Source organism: Quercus lobata, chromosome 1 (assembly GCF_001633185.2).
Source record: "Quercus lobata isolate SW786 chromosome 1, ValleyOak3.0 Primary Assembly, whole genome shotgun sequence".
Lineage (NCBI taxonomy): Eukaryota > Viridiplantae > Streptophyta > Magnoliopsida > Fagales > Fagaceae > Quercus > Quercus lobata.
In genome coordinates, this window is record NC_044904.1 from 47874766 (window position 1) to 47894546 (window position 19781).

General features: G+C 39.2%; 1 protein-coding gene across 3 annotated transcripts in view; it reads right to left on the bottom strand.

Moving 5' to 3' along the window:
• LOC115991295 (phospholipase A(1) LCAT3) overlaps positions 1 to 19075 on the bottom strand; it is a 36963-nt gene extending 17888 nt beyond the window's left edge. For all 3 annotated transcript variants that reach the window (XM_031115006.1, XM_031115008.1, XM_031115015.1), the window contains exon 1: positions 18735 to 19075. In XM_031115006.1, the coding sequence (XP_030970866.1) occupies positions 18735 to 18963 (229 nt within the window). In that variant the 5' untranslated portion in view covers positions 18964 to 19075. The remainder of the gene's footprint in view (positions 1 to 18734) is intronic.
• Between the last annotated feature and the right edge of the window lie 706 nt (positions 19076 to 19781).

Consider the following 19781-nt stretch of genomic DNA (forward strand, 5'->3'; position numbering starts at 1 on the left):
CATGTCTTTTATTTAACTATTATTAGTATTTCTATTCATTCTAGGAATAGGTTATTTAGAATCCAAGTCCTACTAGGAAAAGGATAACTATAGCCTCTACATAAAGACTCTTTTGTAGTCATGTTATTTCATAATATTTTGATTATTAAAATTCAGCAACTTATTTTAAGCTTTGTTTGTGTGATGCAAACTTTTCCGAGGTGTGATGCCAAGGAACCCTAGGTGTGATGCTTTGGAAGACCTAGGTGTGATTGCCTAGTGTTTTATTTATGTTATTTTCTATTTATCCCCTGTTTCAGCCCCAACAACCATCAACATTCATACTTTTCTAACCTAAACTTTTAAACAATAATCCTTATTCAAGAATTCATCAAGAAACCGACTATAGTGCTGAACTTTTTTTTTTTTGATAGGTAAGAAATATGTATATTAAAAAAACTACTAAATGTAAAGTAGCACCAACATATCAAAAGTACAAAAAATAGATGGAAAAGCAAAAATATAAAAAAACACTAATTACAAAGAAGAAGAGAGCTAAGGAATAAAGGAAGAGAATCACTAGATGTGAGTCCCCAAGCCCTTGCCCAATCAAAAATGGAACCAGAAAAGAGAGCAAGCAGTTGGTCATCGGATTTATCCAAATCCTCAAATGTCCACCTATTGCGTTCCCTCTAAATACACCACATCAAATACAACGGAACTAAATTCCAAATGTGAGATGAATGCTTCCCCAACCAATTCCACCAACCAAAAGGAAAATCTGACACCGTACATGAGGGGACCCATGAAATCCCAAAAATTCTAAAGACAAAGCACCACAGCCGATAAGCCTTTCCACAATGTAACAACAAATGATCCACTGTCTTCCCACAACGACGACACATAATACACTAGTCAACGAAGTCAAAGCTCCTAAACCACAAGTTATCTCCCATGAGAATCCTATTGATGCAGGACAACCTAGGCTTCCCACCTAGATTAGTCTCACCGTAGACCCTAGGCTTCCCACCTAAGGTGTTTGGATTCACCACCAAACAAACAAAATGCAATCTCTGCAAATAATCTGAATAATAATAATCATAGTCTGTGAATACAAAAGAAATCATCTGGAGCTTTATATGCAACTTCCAGGAATCACAATGATAAGGATAAACTCTCTTAAACAAATCCTAAACAATCTCAAATACTAATCTGATAATCCTAATAATCTCGAATACTAATCCAATACTAAAGATAAACCCAAGTAAAGATAACATAAATGAAAAAGATAATCTCCACAGATGTGCTATCATGTAGTGTCCGCACCAACCCCCCTAGGGTGGGAGAAACTCGACCCCATCGAGTAAAGCTCACAAGGATCAAGTGACATCAAAATAACCTCCCTCAAGCCACAAGCTCACTGGATTAGCATGGTGCATCTGTCGACACTCATATGTGTTGGTGATAGGAGGTAGAGATGAGGTGGTAGCAAGTATATCCAAGTAAGCCTCCAAAAGAGCAGGATTAAGCTACTGCAACTTCTCTTTGGTGATCCATGTACAATCAGAATCAGGCCGTCCTCGCCAATGAACCAAGAAGCGCTGAACTATTCCATCTCTCGTGAAAAGAGACTACTCATCCAAAATAACATCAATAATATCTTTATGTGCCTTTTGGAAACAAGATGGTACAGGGCTAGGGATAGGGTTCGCCAATGAAGAAGAGGGAGGATCATCAAAAGGGTCATAGGGAATAATTGTTGGACCTTTAAAAGCAATTAAATCAGCAATATTAAAAGTAGAACTAATATCATAATATGAAAGTATATCAATCACATAAGCATTAGGTCCAAGTTTCTTTAATACCTTGAATGGGCTAACACTGCAGTTTCTTAACGGTTCCAAAAGGATACCATTTAGGCCTGATACAAATCATCTCCTACATCAAAGTCTAAATGACGTCGATGTAAATCAGCCTAAGTCTTATACTTCAAATTACTAGCATGAATTCATTTGTTGATCTCTTTATGCAGCTCATGCATGTGACTAGCAAACTCTACTGCAGACACAGAAACCCTATCATGTGAGGACATTGGGAGAAGGTCTAAAGGTCTCCTAGGTTTATAATCATGAACAACTTCAAATGGACTCATACCTATGGACCTATTGACTGAGTTATTGTATGCAAATTGAGCTACAGGGAGTATAGATTCCCAAGTCCTACCATTCTTACCTATGAGACACCTCAGAAGATTTCCTAGACTCCTATTAACAACCTCAGTTTGACCATCAGTTTGAGGATGGTATGCTGTGGAGAATTTCAATTTTGTCCCTATCATATGCCAAAGGGTCTTCCAAAAATAGCTCATGAATTTAACATCCCTATCTGACACAATTGTTTTAGGTAACCCATACAACTTAACAATCTCATCAAAGAAAATCTTGGCTACCTTGGATGCATCATAAGTCTTAGAGCATGGAATAAAGTGAACCATCTTAGAGAACCGGTCTACCACTTCAAAGATGGAATCAAACTTCCTAAGGATATAGGGGAGATCTAGTATAAAGTCCATGCTAATATCCTCCCAAGAATGGTGTGGAATTGGTAGAGGAGTGTAAAGACCAGTATTTTGCTTGCAATGCTTAGCCAATTAACATTGACGACATTGACCAATTATCTTGGCAACATCCCCCTTAAGACTTGGCCAATAGAACTACCTTTCCACCTCTTCAATTGTCTTATAACGTCCAAAATGCCCTGAAAGTCCTCCTGCGTGCATACCAAAAAGTCTCTAACTGATGTGCGGGGGATACAAAGCTTATTGGCTTTAAACAAGTAGCCATCTCAAAGGATAAAATCATCAACAACCTGAAGATGCTCAGTCTTAAGTGTAGTGTACACTTCTCCAAAATCTGGGCAAGATTCATACTCTTGCAACTTCTCAAACCCTATGACTTTTGTGCTCATTACAGAAAGTGACTCTACGACTCAAAGCGTCAACTACCTTATTCTCAACACCAGATTTATGTCTTAAAACAAAAGAGAATCTTCGCAAATACTCAACCCAAGGAACATGTCAAGCATTAAATTTCTTCTGGGAATTGATGTGTCGGAGAGCATCATGATTAGAATAAATGACAAACTCATGGGGTGTCAAATAATGGCTCCAATATCTTAAACCTTGTACCACAACATAGAGTTCTTTGTCATATGTTGAATACTTCTTCTTAGCCTCATTAAATTTCTCGCTAAAGTAAGCTATTGGGTGACAATCTTGGCTAAGAACTCCTCATATGCCTACACTAGACATATCACATTCCACTTCAAAGACCTTATCAAAGTCTGGTAGGCGCATCATCAGTGCTTCTGTCATCTTCTTCTTGATTTCCTGACATGCTTTACTAGCAGCATTTGACCATTAGAATTTGCCTTGCTTCATACAATCAGTGATTGGTGCCATGATTGTACTAAATCCATGTATGAAGCGGTGATAGAAAGTTGCAAGCCCATGAAAACTGCGAACCTCATGAATGTTCTTGGGCTCGGGCCAATCCACTATGGCCTTGACCTTTTGTGGGTCAGCAGAAACTCCTTCAAATGAGACCACAAAACCTAAGAAAATGACACTATCAATGAAGAAAGAGCATTTCTTTAGGTTGGCATACAAGTTTTCTTTCCTCAAAGTGAAACAAACTTGTTTAAGATGGCCCAAATGTTGCTCCTTTGATTTGCGATAAATGAGGATGTCATCAAAGTACACTACCACAAATTTGCCCATGAAAGGCCTTAGTACTTGTGTCATCATTCTCATAAAAGTACTAGGAGCATTTGATAAACCAAATGGCATCACAAGCCACTCACATAGGCCATCCTTTGTCTTAAAGGCAGTCTTACATTCATCACCTGGGCAAATCCTAATTTGATGGTATCCACTTTTCAAATCAATCTTAAAAAAGATTGTGGCTCCTGACATCATATCAAACATATCATCTAACTTAGAGATAGGAAAACGATACTTCACAATAATCTTATTGATTGCGAACTATCCACGCACATTCTCCAGGATCCATCTTTCTTTAGGGTCAAAAGTGTAGGGACTACACATGGGCTCAAGCTTTCACGCACAAATCCTTTGTGCAAGAGCTCATCCACTTGTCTAGCCATCTCATCATGTTGAGAAGGGCTCATTCTGTAGTGGGGCAAAGTGCTACTCCTGGGACAAGATCTATGGTGTGTTGAATATTACGCATACTCAGGCAATTGATTTGGGAGCACCTTAGGGAAAACATCTTGGAACTCTTGAAGCACTGACCATACTTCTTTTCTTGGTTCTTCAAAGCTATCTAGTGCAGCTTCGTTAACAACAAAAGCAAAGATGGAGTCTTGATTGACAGCTCTTTCAAGTTCTTTTGAACTGATGATGTTCATACTTTGCCTTTTGGGCTTTTCTTTAGCCTTACTTGCACTAACAAATTTAGTTTTGACTAGGTTAAGCTTAATCCTCTGTCCATTGTGCATGAAAGAACAAGATTTCGAGACCATAAAGAGTGACATCTAAATCATAAAGCCATGGTCGTCCCAAAATTATGTGTCCTACATCCATTGGAATCACATCACATGAAATTTGAGCCTTGTATGAAAGGATGTGAATAGGAACAAGGCACCTTTCCTTGATGGTGATAGATGAATCATCTACCCAAGAAACCTTAAAGAGGGTTTAGGATGGGCAACTAACTTCAAACCTAAGAGAGAGACAAGTTTAGAAGAGACTGCATTAATGCAACTTCCACTATCAATTATAACCTTGCAATTTGTGGTTCCACACTTGATAGAGGTTTGGAAGATAGTATTTCTTTTCCAAACTGTGCTAGAGTACACCTAACAACCCTCGTTACAAGAGTATCAAGACTATCCTCACTAAGGTCATCAAAAAATGGGAGGGCTCTAATGCAAGCTAATTGGGTGGAATCATCCTATCCTATTTCTATAATGTCTTCAATGTTAGGCTCATAGACTACTTCTTCTACCTCCTCCTCTCCATCCAATTCTTCAATCAACAAAGTCTTATTAGGACATTGGGGAGCCATATGACCAAAGCCTTGACACTTAAAACACTGGATTCTAGAATTGGGCCTAAATGTCTCTCTAACCACACTTTTCCCTTTGTCTTCTGGGCGCAAGGGCCGATTGTTGGGATTGGGTCTATTTTGGGGACCTTGTTGGTATCTACCTTGAGGATTGTCTTCTATGTGCAGGGGCCTATTGTTAGGGTAAGGCCTATTTTGAGTACCTTGGAGGTACCTACCTTAGGGACCTTCAAAATTGTTGTAAGGCAACATGCGATTGTCAAATCTCCTTCCACCTTGGGGCCTAGGGATCAACTCTAAATCTTGCACTAAGGTATAAGCATCACCAAGAGTTGAGATCTATCGGGCCACCAAACCTCTTTGAAGATCATAATTGAGACCTTTCCTAAACCTACTCAAGGTAATTGGCTCATCTTCAGTCGCATTGCTACGTATCCTATACTCTTCAAACTGCTCTATATACTTAGTAGCAGACCTATTGTCTTGTCTCAAATCATGCCATTGATCCAACAAGTTGCCTTGATGAGATACTGGGAAGTAATTTTCATTGAGCTTTGCCTTCATTTCTTCCCAAAGTTATAGGTGGTTGGTGGGTCTTACAGAGGTGGTTGACAACACTATCCCAATAGAGTTTTGCCCTTCCCACAAGTTTCATCTTGGCAAATCAAACCTTTCAGTCCTTAAACAATTCATACCACTCAAAAAAATGCTCCATCTCTCGCACCCAATCATTGTAGACTTGAGCATTCCTAACTCCATCAAAGGTAGGGGCCTCTACTTTGATATGCTTTGCTAAGTTGTCTTCATTGTCTCTATGGTCTTGCCTAGGATGAGGGCCATGTCTATTATTATTTCTTCCATTATGTGCATTACCTCTTCATACCTACCTTCTAAGTGGCCTAGATGGGCAGTAAGCTCTGCAATAGCTTGTCTTAATTCATCTTGGGGAGGAGGATCCATGTTCAGGCGAGATTGAGGGCTAGACTGGGATTCAAAACTAGACTCTAATTTGGAATTAGACTGTTCTTCAGAACTAGTTACTAGACAACCACTACGCAAATGCATGCAAGAGATCAACAAATTAATTCTAGCAAGAACTTACAAGTTGATTACAGTGAGGGAGAGGAGAGGTCTAGCTACCTCAGATTAGTCACAAAATTTTCTAGTTTATCTCTGTTGTTATGGGTGGTTCCATTTTCTTTTTTGTCGAGTCCAGGACTTTCGAATTCTCCGTTGAGGAGGGAGGTACCTATTACATGTTGCACATTTTTTAGAGAAACCAGAATTCTCTCCGATCAATTTTTATGGCCAAAGAGAGTGCAAAACGTTTGCTTGCTATTGTGGAGGATCTCATGTCTAATGTAATTCCTGGAGATTTTGCACGAACTTTCAGGGATGGTGATAAAGTATTTATTCTGCAATTGGGTTCCAATGCACATGGTAGTTTTTTTATGACCTCAGAACTTGTCCATGGCAAACAGAAAGGCTTCATTGTGGTGCCAGCAGGAAAATTGGGTAGCGGGTGGAGAGGGTTTAGATTTCATCTTCAAAAGGCTATTGCCCCTAAAACACTAGCCGTCAAACCACCGTCACAATTTGATTTGAAACCGACAATGGAGAAGTTCCGACAGCAAAATTCCAAATCCTTTCCGTTGGCAATGACGGAGGGTGATTAGAGAGATGGAGGTGGTAGTAAGAAAGGAGAGCAATTAATGCCAAATTTTCAAAATTCAAACAAAGCAATTTTGAACAATCAGAACCATGATTCACTCGATATGGATGCTGGGAAGGAAAGAGCGCTGCCTGAGGCTAAAATCACATTTGAGATTAACGAATACATTAGCAGTGGCACTGACTTATCTTTGGATGTTTGCTTGAGATTGGACCGTGGACCAGATGGTAGGTGGGAAGTTAAGTGGTCCAAGGTCCAGGAAGTGGGTCAAAATTTTAAGCCCACAGAAGGTTATTTTAAGCCTACAGCCTCATTCAACCAAGTCAACCCAATCAAGCCAAACCAGTCCACACTTTTAAACCCAAGCCCATCTCTGTCTGGAGGCCCAAAACAAAACATCTCACTTCCTCCTCTTCTTTTCCAACATGCAAAACCCAAATCCCAGGGAAATCTTTGGCATCAGTCTCGACGAATTCTGTGAGAGGTAATAAGAGCTCCGATGTAGTGATTGCCGAGCTGATGCATCCTCAAGCTGTTCTCGGTAGCTCTCCGATGCTAGCCCACTCGATGAAGGTCACTGATGAAGCCGAAAATGAGATTCTCAGCTCTGATGAGGCCGATGAGACCAAGAATGGGTCGGCAAACACCTCTAATTGTGAAGAGAACTTGCAACAAGACATCCAGTTGATTCTTCAGGAGCATTCCGACAATGTTATCAAGAAATGGGGGAATTCAGAGCAATGAGTGCTTGAATTGCGAGATGGAAGGAGGGTGGCGATTTCAATTCAGATCTCTTTGCCGCCGGGTGAAGCCACAGAGGTTTCAAAAGACCAAAATCAGTTGGCCTTGGTTCCGTTGAAATCTTCAAACTCCTCGGGCTATGTGTAGATTTTCTGACTTTATCTCTCTTCATGGGTTGATGGATATACCTTTGGAAGGCGGCTTTTACACTTGGTCCAACACATCCTCTGCATCTAGAATTGATCGGTTTCTTGTATCTCCGCTCTTGGCAAATCATTTCACACAGTTTTCCAAAAAAAGGATGTCTAGAGTACTTTCAGACCACTTCCCAATTCTAATAGAGGGTGGGAGTTAAAGGAGAGGTAGAATTCCTTTTCGTTTTGAAAATGTGGTTAAGGGTGGAAAATTTTGTTGACAAAGTGAAGGCTTGGTGGGCATCCTATTTGTTCCAGGGAACTCCTAGTTTTATACTAGCTAAGAAGTTGGCAACTTTGAAGTTGGATCTAAAAAAGTGGAATGAAATGGAGTTTGGCAATGTCACATATAAGAAACAGCAACTTTGGGAGCTATCTCCAATTCGAAAGCTGCCTTAACTGTCATGGCTAGAGATTATCGAGGTGCTGTTATAAAGGTATGGGCTAAAGTTATATCCAAACGGTCTCCTCTCCAAGCCGAAGCTGAAGCATTACTTTGGGCAGTTCAGCTTGCTAGCCGAGAAAGATGGTTCTCTATCACTTTTGAAGGTGATTGTGAGGTTTGCTTAGATGGGGTCCTAAAACTTAAGGGCTGTCCAGAGTGGGTTATTGAGAGTTTGATTTTTGACATTTTATTCGCTGCTGAGTCCTTTCCTGCTTGTTCTTTTGCTTGGGTCAATAGGTCTTGCAACCATGCTGCCCATGTAACTGCAAAGTTTGCTATTGAGTCTAATTTGTCTTGTTTTTTCATTTCAGGCAATCTTCCTCCTAGTATAGTAGATGCTTGTAAAAAAGATGCCCCTCTTTGTTTCTCAGTTTCTTAGTTAATATATATTGAAGTTTATCCCAAAAAAAAAAAAAAAAAAAGAGAGACAACAGCTTTGGAGCAAGTTGAATGATTTGGATACTAAAGAGGAGACTCACCCATTAACAGCCGAGGAAAAGTTAGAAAAAGTTAATCTCTGTACGCATATTGAAAAGTTTACTCTTTTAGAAGGGATTAGTTGGAGGCAAAAGTCTAGGGTGCTGCACTTGAAGGAGGGGGACGCCAATACCAAATTCTTTCATAGAATTGGCTAATTCTAACAAAAGAAATAACAATATTGAAAGCCTTATGGTTAATGGCAGCTTGTCCTAAGATCAGGGTGAGATTGCAGATTGTTTTTCTCAATTTTTCAAGAAGTTATATTTTGAGCAGCAAGTTGATCGACCATTTCCAGATGTGTTGGTTTTTCCAATGATATCCAGTGACAAGGCGCTTTGGTTAGAGAAACCTTTTGAGGAGGGAGAAATATTTGATGTTATACAAAATATCTCTGCCAAAGCATGCACATTATTTACCTCTCCTATAAGAACCATTTCACTCATAGCTAAGTTAAAATTCAAACCGATAACAGCCTGAAAACAAAGTAGCAACAATCAAACATGTAGGATTTGCACCCCCGCTGCATCACAAAACAAAATAGTATCATCCACAAACAGCAAATGTGAAACACATTCCCCTCTACCCCTCCTATAATCTACCCTAAAGCCACTAAGTAATCCTGCCGTCTCCATTCTCTTCACCATCCTACTAAACACCTCCATCATAACTAAAAATAACATGAGAGACCGTGGATCCCCCTATCTCAAACCTCTAGAACTACCAAAGGAGTCAACTGGAGACCCATTGACTAACATAAAAAACTGAACTATAGAGATACAAGTTCGAATCCAGCTACACCATTTCTCCCCAAAGCCCATTTTCTTCAACAACTTCAGAAGTGCCTCCTAATTCACATTGTCATAAGCTTTCTCAATATCTAACTTACAAATCACCCCCAGAGTCTTACTATTCATCCGGCTGTCAACACACTCATTGGCAACGAGAATTGAATCAAGGATTTGTCTACCTCCCACAAAACTATTCTGAGATTCAGATATCAGTTGATCTAATACCACTTTCAATCGATTTGCCAAAACTTAGGCCAAGATTTTATACATACTCCCCACCAAACTAATAGGTCTGAAATCTCGAATGTTAAAGACATCATTCTTCTTAGGGATTAAAGCTATAAAGGTAGCATTAAGAGATTTCTCAAACTTACAGTGCTAATAGAACTCTTCAAAAACTGCTAAAACATCTCTTTCTACAACTCTCCAGCAATGATGGAAAAAGGCCATAGAAAAGCCATCTGGACCGGGAGGTCTATCCCCTTCCATATCTCTGACCACTGATAGTATCTCATCCTTCTCAAACCTCCTCCCCAACTCCCCAATTTGATCAAACTCTAGACCTTCCACAAAAGGTCTCCACTCTTCGAACTCTTGATACAAAGTTTTATAAAATTGAACTACCTAAGCAGCCACTTCTACTCCTTCCTCATAAATCACCCCATCCACTTCTAAGAAACTCAGATGGTTATATCTTCTATGAGAATTAGCCATCTTGTTGAAGAACTTAGTATTATTATCACCCTCCTTAATGCACAACATCCTCGATTTCTGTCTCCATGAGATCTCCTCTAGAGAAAGAAGATGCTCTACTTGCGATCTCACTTCATTTCTCTCATTCATCTCCGTTTCAGTGAGTCCAAGAACCCCATCCTTAGCAGCTAGTAACTATAAAGCCCCCAACAATTCTTTCTTCTTACAACCAACATTGCCAAATTCTTGGCGATTCCACTAAATAATGTCTTCTTTCAAAGGTTTCAATTTTTTAGCAAACACATAATTAGATGTACCCAAAAAAGAATGGCAATTCCACCATAAATCAACTTTATCAACAAACCCATCCATTTTCAACTACATATTCTCAAACCGGAAGGGACTTTTCCCCCTCGCCATACCCCCTACCTCCAAAAGAATTGGGAAATGGTCTGAAACAGGTCGTGGTAGAATCCGCTAGATCACATCCGAAAACTGTTGCTCCCAGTCATGAGACACCAGAGCTCTATCAATCCTAGACATGGATGGCTGGTCAATACCACTAAACCATGTATAACTCACTCCCTCCCTCCAACGGCAAATCTATCAAGTTTAGATCCTCAATAAATTCCGAAAACTTTTCCATAGCCGAAGTAAGCCGAGACCCACCCCTCCGTTTACTAGGAAAACGAACAACATTAAAATCACCAAAACGGCACCAGGGAACATTCCAATACTGCTGAATACCAACCAACTCATCCCAAATATAACCCCTCATATTGTTGTCATTTGGGCCATACACCCCTGAACATGCCCAAATAAAACCATCCTTCACACCTTTCCATTGAACCGACACCGAGAACGAACCCACCAGAACCTCCAACTTTTCTAAAACCCTTCTATCCCACATAATCAAGACTCCCCCAGCCATTTGATCAGAATCTAGAACCACCCAATTCACATAAGAACAACTCTACAAACTGCAAACCATCTATCAATCCATGCCATCAACCTTTGTTTCTTGAAGGCATACAACATCACACACTTCCACTCCCGTAACAAGTTTCTCACTACCAAACATTTCTAGGAGTCATTCAATCTAACATTCTACGAAATCATTTTCATCTTCATTAATACTTTTATTTCCCCACTGCTTCCTTTACTACACTACCAACACTCTTATCACCCATCATAATTAACTGAGGAAATTAAATTCCTCAACTCTCTTTTTCCTTTACCCGTAGAGAAGGCTTGCCTTTTGGTTAACCACTGCTTTCTTCCGTCGTTCATTAACTACCTCCATCTCCCTTTCTAGCCTTTGAAGATAGTCAATGCACAACCTCTCATGACGGTTCACAGAAAACTCAACAACTTTACTAAAACCTGGGATCCTATGCTTCACCCAACTTGAAACATCTAGCCTACTACCAAGACCCAACACCTCAGTATCCTTGTGCATTTCCATCGACAGTTTCAGCCCTAGAGGAGCAATAGTGGACAGTAGATTGCAATCTGCCAAACTCTCCTCCTCACCCAAAAAAGCCACTTCTGAGAAAGCCCTTCCCTCCTCCATCGAGACACCCAAATCAAATAGGCCACAATCTAACTTTGATTCAATCAACGCTAAATTGGGCTAATCAGTCTCAACAACATCTATCTGCCTGGTGCACTTGTCATCCACCCCCTGAATCAAATGCACTCTACTCCCACTTCCAGCTTTATCCACACCATTGACACCAAAATTCACCAACCCAGCATCCGTCATTCTCTGAAGGGAAACTGCCAAGAAAATACCCATCGAAAGTGGCATATCTACCCTGTCGGCCTTACCCAGAGCCACTACGGAGTCATTGAAGCTGACCCCTACACTATCCAACACCATCTGAGTCACTGTATGGCCTTTAGAGCTTAACCCATTAGAGGAATTACATCTAACCTCCATCGGAGCCACCCCAAGGCAATCAGAACTATTCCCAGCCACCATCTGACGCACCGCGAGACCGTCGGAGTTGAAACCATCCGAGAAGCTACAATCAACCTCTATCGAAGCCACCGCACTTCCATCAGAGCTGATCCTAGCCTCCAACTGAGTCACCGCAAGACCGACGAAGTTGAAACCATCAGAGAAACTACTATTACCCTCTATCAAAGCCACCGCAATTCCATCGGAGCTGATCCCAGCCTCCATCCGACCCACCACAAGCCTATCGGAGTTAAGACCAATAGATAAATCACTATTGACCATCATCGAAACCACCGCAAAACCATCAATGCTAATCCCAACCTCCATCCGAGCCACCGTGAGACTATCAGAGCTGGTCCCAGACAAACAACTGCACTGAACAACCATCAGAGGCTTTGCCTCTCAATCTGCCACCACTTCAATGAGCATCGGGGACTTGGGTTTGTTTGAGAGAGCTTCTGCCGTTGTCACTGAGTAGGCCAAGGGTGTCAAACTGGCCTTGGCAAATGGCTCACCCATTTCATGAGAGCTTGGGCTTGAGAAGCTTGCTACGGTTAGGCCCACTTGGGTTTCAAACTTAAAAGCCCACAATTGGCTTATTTTTACTTGTTTCCCGTGAGCCCACTTTAAGCACTTTAGTCTACCTCTATTATAATCCCATGAAACCCTCCTCTTTCCTTTCTCATCTATCTCCATAGTCAAACCTTTCCCTGTCCAGCATGCAGTCCTTAAATCACTCCCAATAACATAAACTGCTTCTTTTGAATTTGAATTAAACCGTAACGGAAATCTCAGTTTATTTCCTGCCAGTATTTTCTCCCCCAAATTAATATCCTTATTAATGCTCCGAGGTTTCACAGCCCCTCCACCAAAAGCTAACAAGCAAGAATTGACCACCGGTCTACCGCTCACCACCTTCTTTGCATGTTCAAGATCCGGCACCTCCATCTTCTCCTCTCCTATCTGTGTCTTCCCCTTATCTATGACACATAATTGCATCAGATGCTTTCTATCCTCTACTTTTACGTGATAGCCTCGCACCATTTCAGCAAAAGTTCTAGAGTTCTGAATCTCCAAATTTTGCTTGTGCAGTGGAGCAACCAATTTCAATTGGCTTGAGCCGCCCACCGCATATTGTGAAGGATACATCATCTTTCTTAATTCAATCCCGAACATCCTCCAACATTTTTTACTTCGCCTTCAGGGATAATGACCGACCTCCTAAAGCCACCAGCTTTGAGTTTAGTCAATAATAAGAACTGCCCAAAAGAGTTGGCGCTCCTTTGGAGAGTATAAGCAATATCACCGTCCCTAAATGTAAAAAACTGTTTGGAATTAACCCCAACAACAATGTGCTCAATATTCTTCATCAACCATTGTGCTACATTCTTCCCCATGAAAACTGACCTCATAGAGTATTTGCCATGCTCGAAAATCTGTAGTGAGAAATAACATCCCCCTTCCTCTATAACTAATTGAAGAAGCTTGGATTCAATGAAGAAACTATGATAGCCCCCCATATCTAATCAGAGAAGATGAAAAGAACAAAATATCTGGCTATTCTGAGGTAGCCAGGCCTCCTAGGGGAAGGGGGGAGAGAATTTTTTTCAGAAAAACTCACTAAAAAATAACAATTCTACACATGAAAGTATAGAAAAAGAATTAAGTTGATTGCTTTTCCATGAAAGAATATAGTGCTGAACTTCTTAACGATCCTGCATCAAATTGGTATCAGAGCCCAAATTAGCACTATGAAAGCATGATAGATCCAAAAAGGCAGAACTATATCTATACAATAGTTGACAGATTTGAAGGGTTACATGCTAATGTCCTTCACAAAAGCAGAAATTCAAGCAATAGGTTGGATCCTTATAGAAATCCTTATGAGAGACTTGATTATCGCAATAAGGCTGGAGACACAATGAAGAAAGTTCATGTAGAAGTACCATATTTTGCTGGAACAATTGATGCCCATGTATTTTCAGATTGGCTTGCTTCTTTGGAAAGTTATTTTGAGGGGTATGACATGCCCGATGAGAGTTGGGTCAGTTTTGCTATTATGGAATTTATTGGACAAACTCAGATCTGGTGGATAGATGTGGAGTATGATCATCAATGTGCTAGACAACCTCCAATTGTTAGATGGGATTACATGAAGTAGCAGCTAAAACAAAAGTACTTGCCCTGTCATTATGAAGATGAGGTCTTTGAAAAATTCGCAACTCTTAGGCAAGGTAATATGTCAGTAGCTGAGTATATGAACAAATTTGAAGACCTCAAAATTTGGTATAGAGGAATTGAAGATCCACAAAAAATCTTAGCCCGATTTAAGTCAGGATTAAGGGCTGAAATTCGGAGCTGAATGATTACACAACAAACTCACACAGTTGCTGAGGCATTCCAATGAGCTTTATAGATTGAGAAGCGTTTGAAGCAGCCCCTTACAGAAAGGTTTTCTTCCTAAGCTGGGAAAACACCTTTGAGAGAGGTTGACTCTAGAGCATCCACTGTGCAGCCAAATTACAAAGTCCATATTGACTACAAAGTCAATACTGCTAACAAGTTGAAAGTTAAGGCTACTTTGGCTAATGATCTCCTAGAATTAGAAGAAGAGACATCTCTTCTTTCGGTTGTTAGGCGTATTCTTGTTGCACCCAATCAAGAGGAGAATTGGAAGTGTACTTCAATATTTCAAACCATAGTGCGTCGTGGAACTAAAGCTTGGATGATTATTATTGATGGTGGCAGTGACATGAATGTTGTTTCTGAGGCTACTGTTGAGAGGTTGAAGCTACCAATGGAACCACATCCAAAACCATACAATGTGGCGTGGATAAATAGCACTTCTATTTTGGTAACTAAACGATACTTGGTTCCTATTTCTTGTGGGCAATATGGTGTGATGTTATTCCTGTGACTAACACATATCTTATTAGGTTGCCCTTGGCTCTATGGTCAAGATGTGTATCATTTTGAAAAGAATAATACATATCAATTTGTGTTCAATAATGAAGCAATAGTATTAAAGCCTATGAGTTCAGGACAAATGAAGCAAAAACAAGCAGTCAAGCCTAAGGATGTTGCTGCAACTCAGAAAAACCTCAAGGATATTATTGAAACTCTAAAACAAAGAGCTATACAGCCACAAAAGGAAGTTGAAGAGCTGGAACAAGATGCTGATAAGTCAGAAAAGTTTGCTAAAATGGTAGAACAACCAGATGAGCAACTAGTGGACCCTAAACAGCAAGTGTAACAATCAACTCTTTTTTTTTTTGATAAGTAAGAAGAGAATATTATAAATAAGAGAATAGCAAGAGAAATACAAAGAGTTCACGGTAGTGAACAAAGGAAAAAGGAACAAAAAGACAGAAGTAGCCCCTAATCTACTCTAATAGATGAAAGAAAATCCAAAAGGATAGAACAATCCGTGAAACCCCAACATCGAGACCAATCAAAAAGGGTCCGCTGGCAAAACTCTAATAACTGAACCACAGTTTTCTCCTCATCCTCAAAAGACTGTCGATTCCGTTCAGTCCAAATAGTCCACATTAAACAGCCTGGAACCAAATCCCAAATATCAAAGCTATGCTTCCCAATCCAATGATACCAACTAAATAATAAGTCCACAACTGAACCTGGCATGACCCAATCAATCCCGAACAACCGAAGCATAGACATCCACAAAAAATGAGTTATCAGGCAAAAAAGTAATAGATGATCCATAGATTCCGCATTGCAACAACACAAGCAACAACAACGATTCACCAAAGGACGACCACGAAGCATAAGATTATTCAAAGTAAGAATCTGACCATGGGCTGCTGACCACATGAAAAAAGCCACCCTTTTAGAAACCTTAACTTTCCAAATTCCTTTCTAGGGGAAAGTGGAAGGAGTTGCATTTCGAATTTTATGATAAAAAAACTGAGTATCAAACTTCCCATTGCTATTAGGATCCCAACAAAGCTTGTCACACCCTCCACCCCTAGGAATTCGGGTTTGGATGAAAAGAAGAAGGGAAAGGGACATGCAACAAAGTCCACGGAGCCAGAAGAACAAGCAGAAGAGTCTAATCAGCAAACTGAAAAATGTCAACAACTTGAAGATGATTTAAAACAGCAACTTACAAGCTTAATGGAGGAAACTCTAGAATCAAAAGAAGATAGCATGATGAAAGAAGGGAACAAAGAGATGGAAAAGTCTTTTCCAACACTTCCACATGTGCATCAAGTTAAGGATGTGTCACTTGCAATGGTGGTTCCAATTGTTGATTTCGTAATTCCTGAAAAAGTATAATGTTCCCATTGGGGAGCAGGTTGTTCCATTGTCATCATGGTTTCAAGCACCAAAGAAAAGGAAGGCACTTAAAGTCAAGCTTTTTATCCAACCTCAAGGATGCTATTCAAGAGGCCCAAGATTGTACTACTTCAACATTTCAAAACTCAAGGTCGAGTTTTCTCTAACGAAGGGAGAATGATGAGGACAAGGAAGAGCTCAAGGAAAACAAAGATTAAATATACAAAGATTCAAGAATTGTGGTCTAATTTTGATGTCGGACCTTCTTTGCACCTTTGAAAGGTCATTTTAGTTATTAGTATTGAGTCTTTTAGGTTGAGAAGCTGTTGGATCAGTTTTAATTAAGTTCTATTAGAATAAGGGCAATTTGGTAATTTCCAGAAATCTGGAAAGGGCTGTCCTTGGCTGTACCAAAGGCCCATGAGTCTTATTTTATGTTTACGTATTATTAAGTCTTTTATTTAATTATTATTAGTATTTCTATTCATTCTAAGAATAGGTTATTTAGAGTCCAAGTCCTACTAGGAAAATGATAACTATAGCCTCTACATAAAGGCTCTTTTGTAGTCATGTTATTTTAGAATATTTTGATTAATAAAATTCAGTAACTTATTTTAAGCTTTGTTTGTGTGATGCAAACTTCTCCGAGGTGTGATGCCAAGGAACCCTAGGTGTGATGCTTAGGAAGACCTAGGTGTGATTGCCTAGTGTTTTATTTATGTTATTTTCTGTTTATCCCCTGTTTCAGCCCCAAACAGTCGTCAACATTCATACTTTTCTAACCTAAACTCTTAAACAATAATCCTTATTCAAGAATTCATCAAGAAACCTAGTATAGTGCTGAACTTCTTAACGGCCCTGCATCATGAACTCTATCCACAAACCCCTCCGTCTTCAACCACATATTTTCAAATCTAAACGGACTTTTCCCCCTTGTCGTTCCCCCTGCCTACAAGAGAATTGGACTGTGATCTGAAATAAGACGGGGTAAAATCCTTTGAATTCTACTCGTTTTAAAATATTGTTGGGAAGATTCCATGAATAATTTAGATACTAATATTACAAGGTATAAATTCTGGTTTTATTTGGATGGAAAATTAGCAAGCTCAGGGTAAACTACCCATTGTTTGCTTGTTGAGGGAAATTGTAAAGCATAAAATGATTAATAAATAAAGAAGAATGGAGGTATAGTTTCCTTGAAGTTATTAACAACCCCAACATTCACTAACCGAGTTTCTGTTGTTTTCCTACATTTCCCTGGCAACCAAACACTGTATACAAGCTTATATAATCACCACCATTTTTCTTTCTTTTGATTAAATTACCAATTGTCCCAAAGGCTTGAGTTATTGGGATATAGTGAATTTAATCATTTAACTACATACTTCTAACACTCCCCCTCACATGTGAGCCGAAAATACTTTTTAATAGATGAGGCCCAACACGTGAGAATTTAAATAGGAGGTAGAGTGGAGGAGACAAGGATCAAACTTAGGACCTCTCGCTCTAATACCATGTTAAACTATAAATTGTCCCAAAAGCTTAAACTATTGGGATATGGTGAATTTAATCATTTAACCCCATACTTCTAAGAAGGTCTAGCAAAAAAAATAAATATCAGCTATAACTCATCTCAATTCAACCAAACCTAGAGAGAAAAGTAAAACCTAAAAATTTACATTTTTGATTCTTCTCTCTACAATTATTTGCAATCAAGTAATGGGCCTTCCATAAATAAATAATAAAAAATAATAAATAAATAAAAAGTAATGGGCTTCATATTTAATCATGCTCCCAAAATACTTAACTTCTCAGCAACCAAAAAATATACAAAACCAATGTTTTTCCCCTTTTCCTTTTAATTTCCTCCACTCTCTTCCCAACCAAACATAAGCCTCACAAAAACAACTTACATAATCAAATTAAGCACAAAGTTTAACGTACATGCAAACACACACACATACAAAACATATTAGATATACACTACACACAAGTTACCATTTCATCAAATATATATATATATATATATATATTTAACAAGTTTCCATATTTAATCATACTTCCAACATCCTTAACTTTCTCACCACCCAAGAACATACATAAACATTCTGCCCCCAACCCTTTAATCTGCTCCCCTCTTACCAATCAAACCCAACCCCACCAAAAAAAAGTTTTCATTTTTCTTTCCTTTCCCTTTTATTTTCCTCCACTTTCTCACCAACCAAACACAACCCCACCAAAAAAAAAAATCAAAAAACACAAGTTAATCACAAAGTTAACTTACAAGCAAACCCACTAATACAAACATAAAATACATACACATATACACACTTACTACACATACACACTACAACATACATGTTTATTTATTTATAGAGGGAGAGAGAGAGAGAGACCTGTGGTGGGGTTGTAGAGAGACCAGAGCTTCTTCCTGAACTCAAGGTCCGCGAGGAGGATCCGAACCCAGACCCGGGTCTCGAACCCGAACTTTTTCTTCTTCGAGTGTAAAATGGAGCCGCCCATACCGGACACCAGTAGGACTGGGTCGAGGTCCGGACCGTCTTTGTCGTTGTCGGAGCTCCGGTGGTTTCCGAAGCACGGACATAGACACAGACCTCCGAACATTTTTCTGGTCCGACCCGGAATACAGAATTATTCGGGTTCAGGTTTTTCAGGACCGGTTCAGCGAACAGAGTTAACGAGTGATGGTTGTGTGTGCCGTTGCGCTCTCTCTCTCTCTCTGTGAGAGGTTTTAAAAAGAAAGAAAATATATATATATATATACCAAATAGGATTTGCACTTTGACCCTTGTTTTTTTCTTATTTTTATCCAAATTCTTTATTGTTTTTTTTTTTTTTTTTTATCAACAATCCTTCCTTCACATGTAAGAAATGATTGTTTTATAAAAATAAAAAAATTGTGAATATGTAAAATACTAGTCGCTAACCCGTGCGATACATGGAATAATTCAAAATAAGTTGTTAACAATTATTTTTATTGAAAGTAAGTAATTAACCTACTGAAAGAAATAAGTTTTTGTTGACATTTTTCCTTCAGAATAATTTAACTTAGAAGAGTAGGTGTTGCATTCCGTCAATGATCAATAGAATCTTTTTAAAAAAAAATCATACCCAACAGCTATATAAAATGGCCGAATCCCAATTACACTACCAAAAATAACCTATAGTTATATATATAAATTACATTCTCACTTTTTTGACTGACCACACATAAGTCATTATTAAAAAATAATAATAATAATAACGCAATGATACAAAAAGAGAGAGGGGGGGATGAAACATAAATTTGACATAGGCACCAGAAATTAATATCGAAAACTAAGAGCATACTCAGAAACTTCAAACTTCAAAGAGTCTCTCAAGTATATAGAGCCCCTAAAACAATTGGGGTAAAAAACCATTTTGAGAGCGGAATATATTCT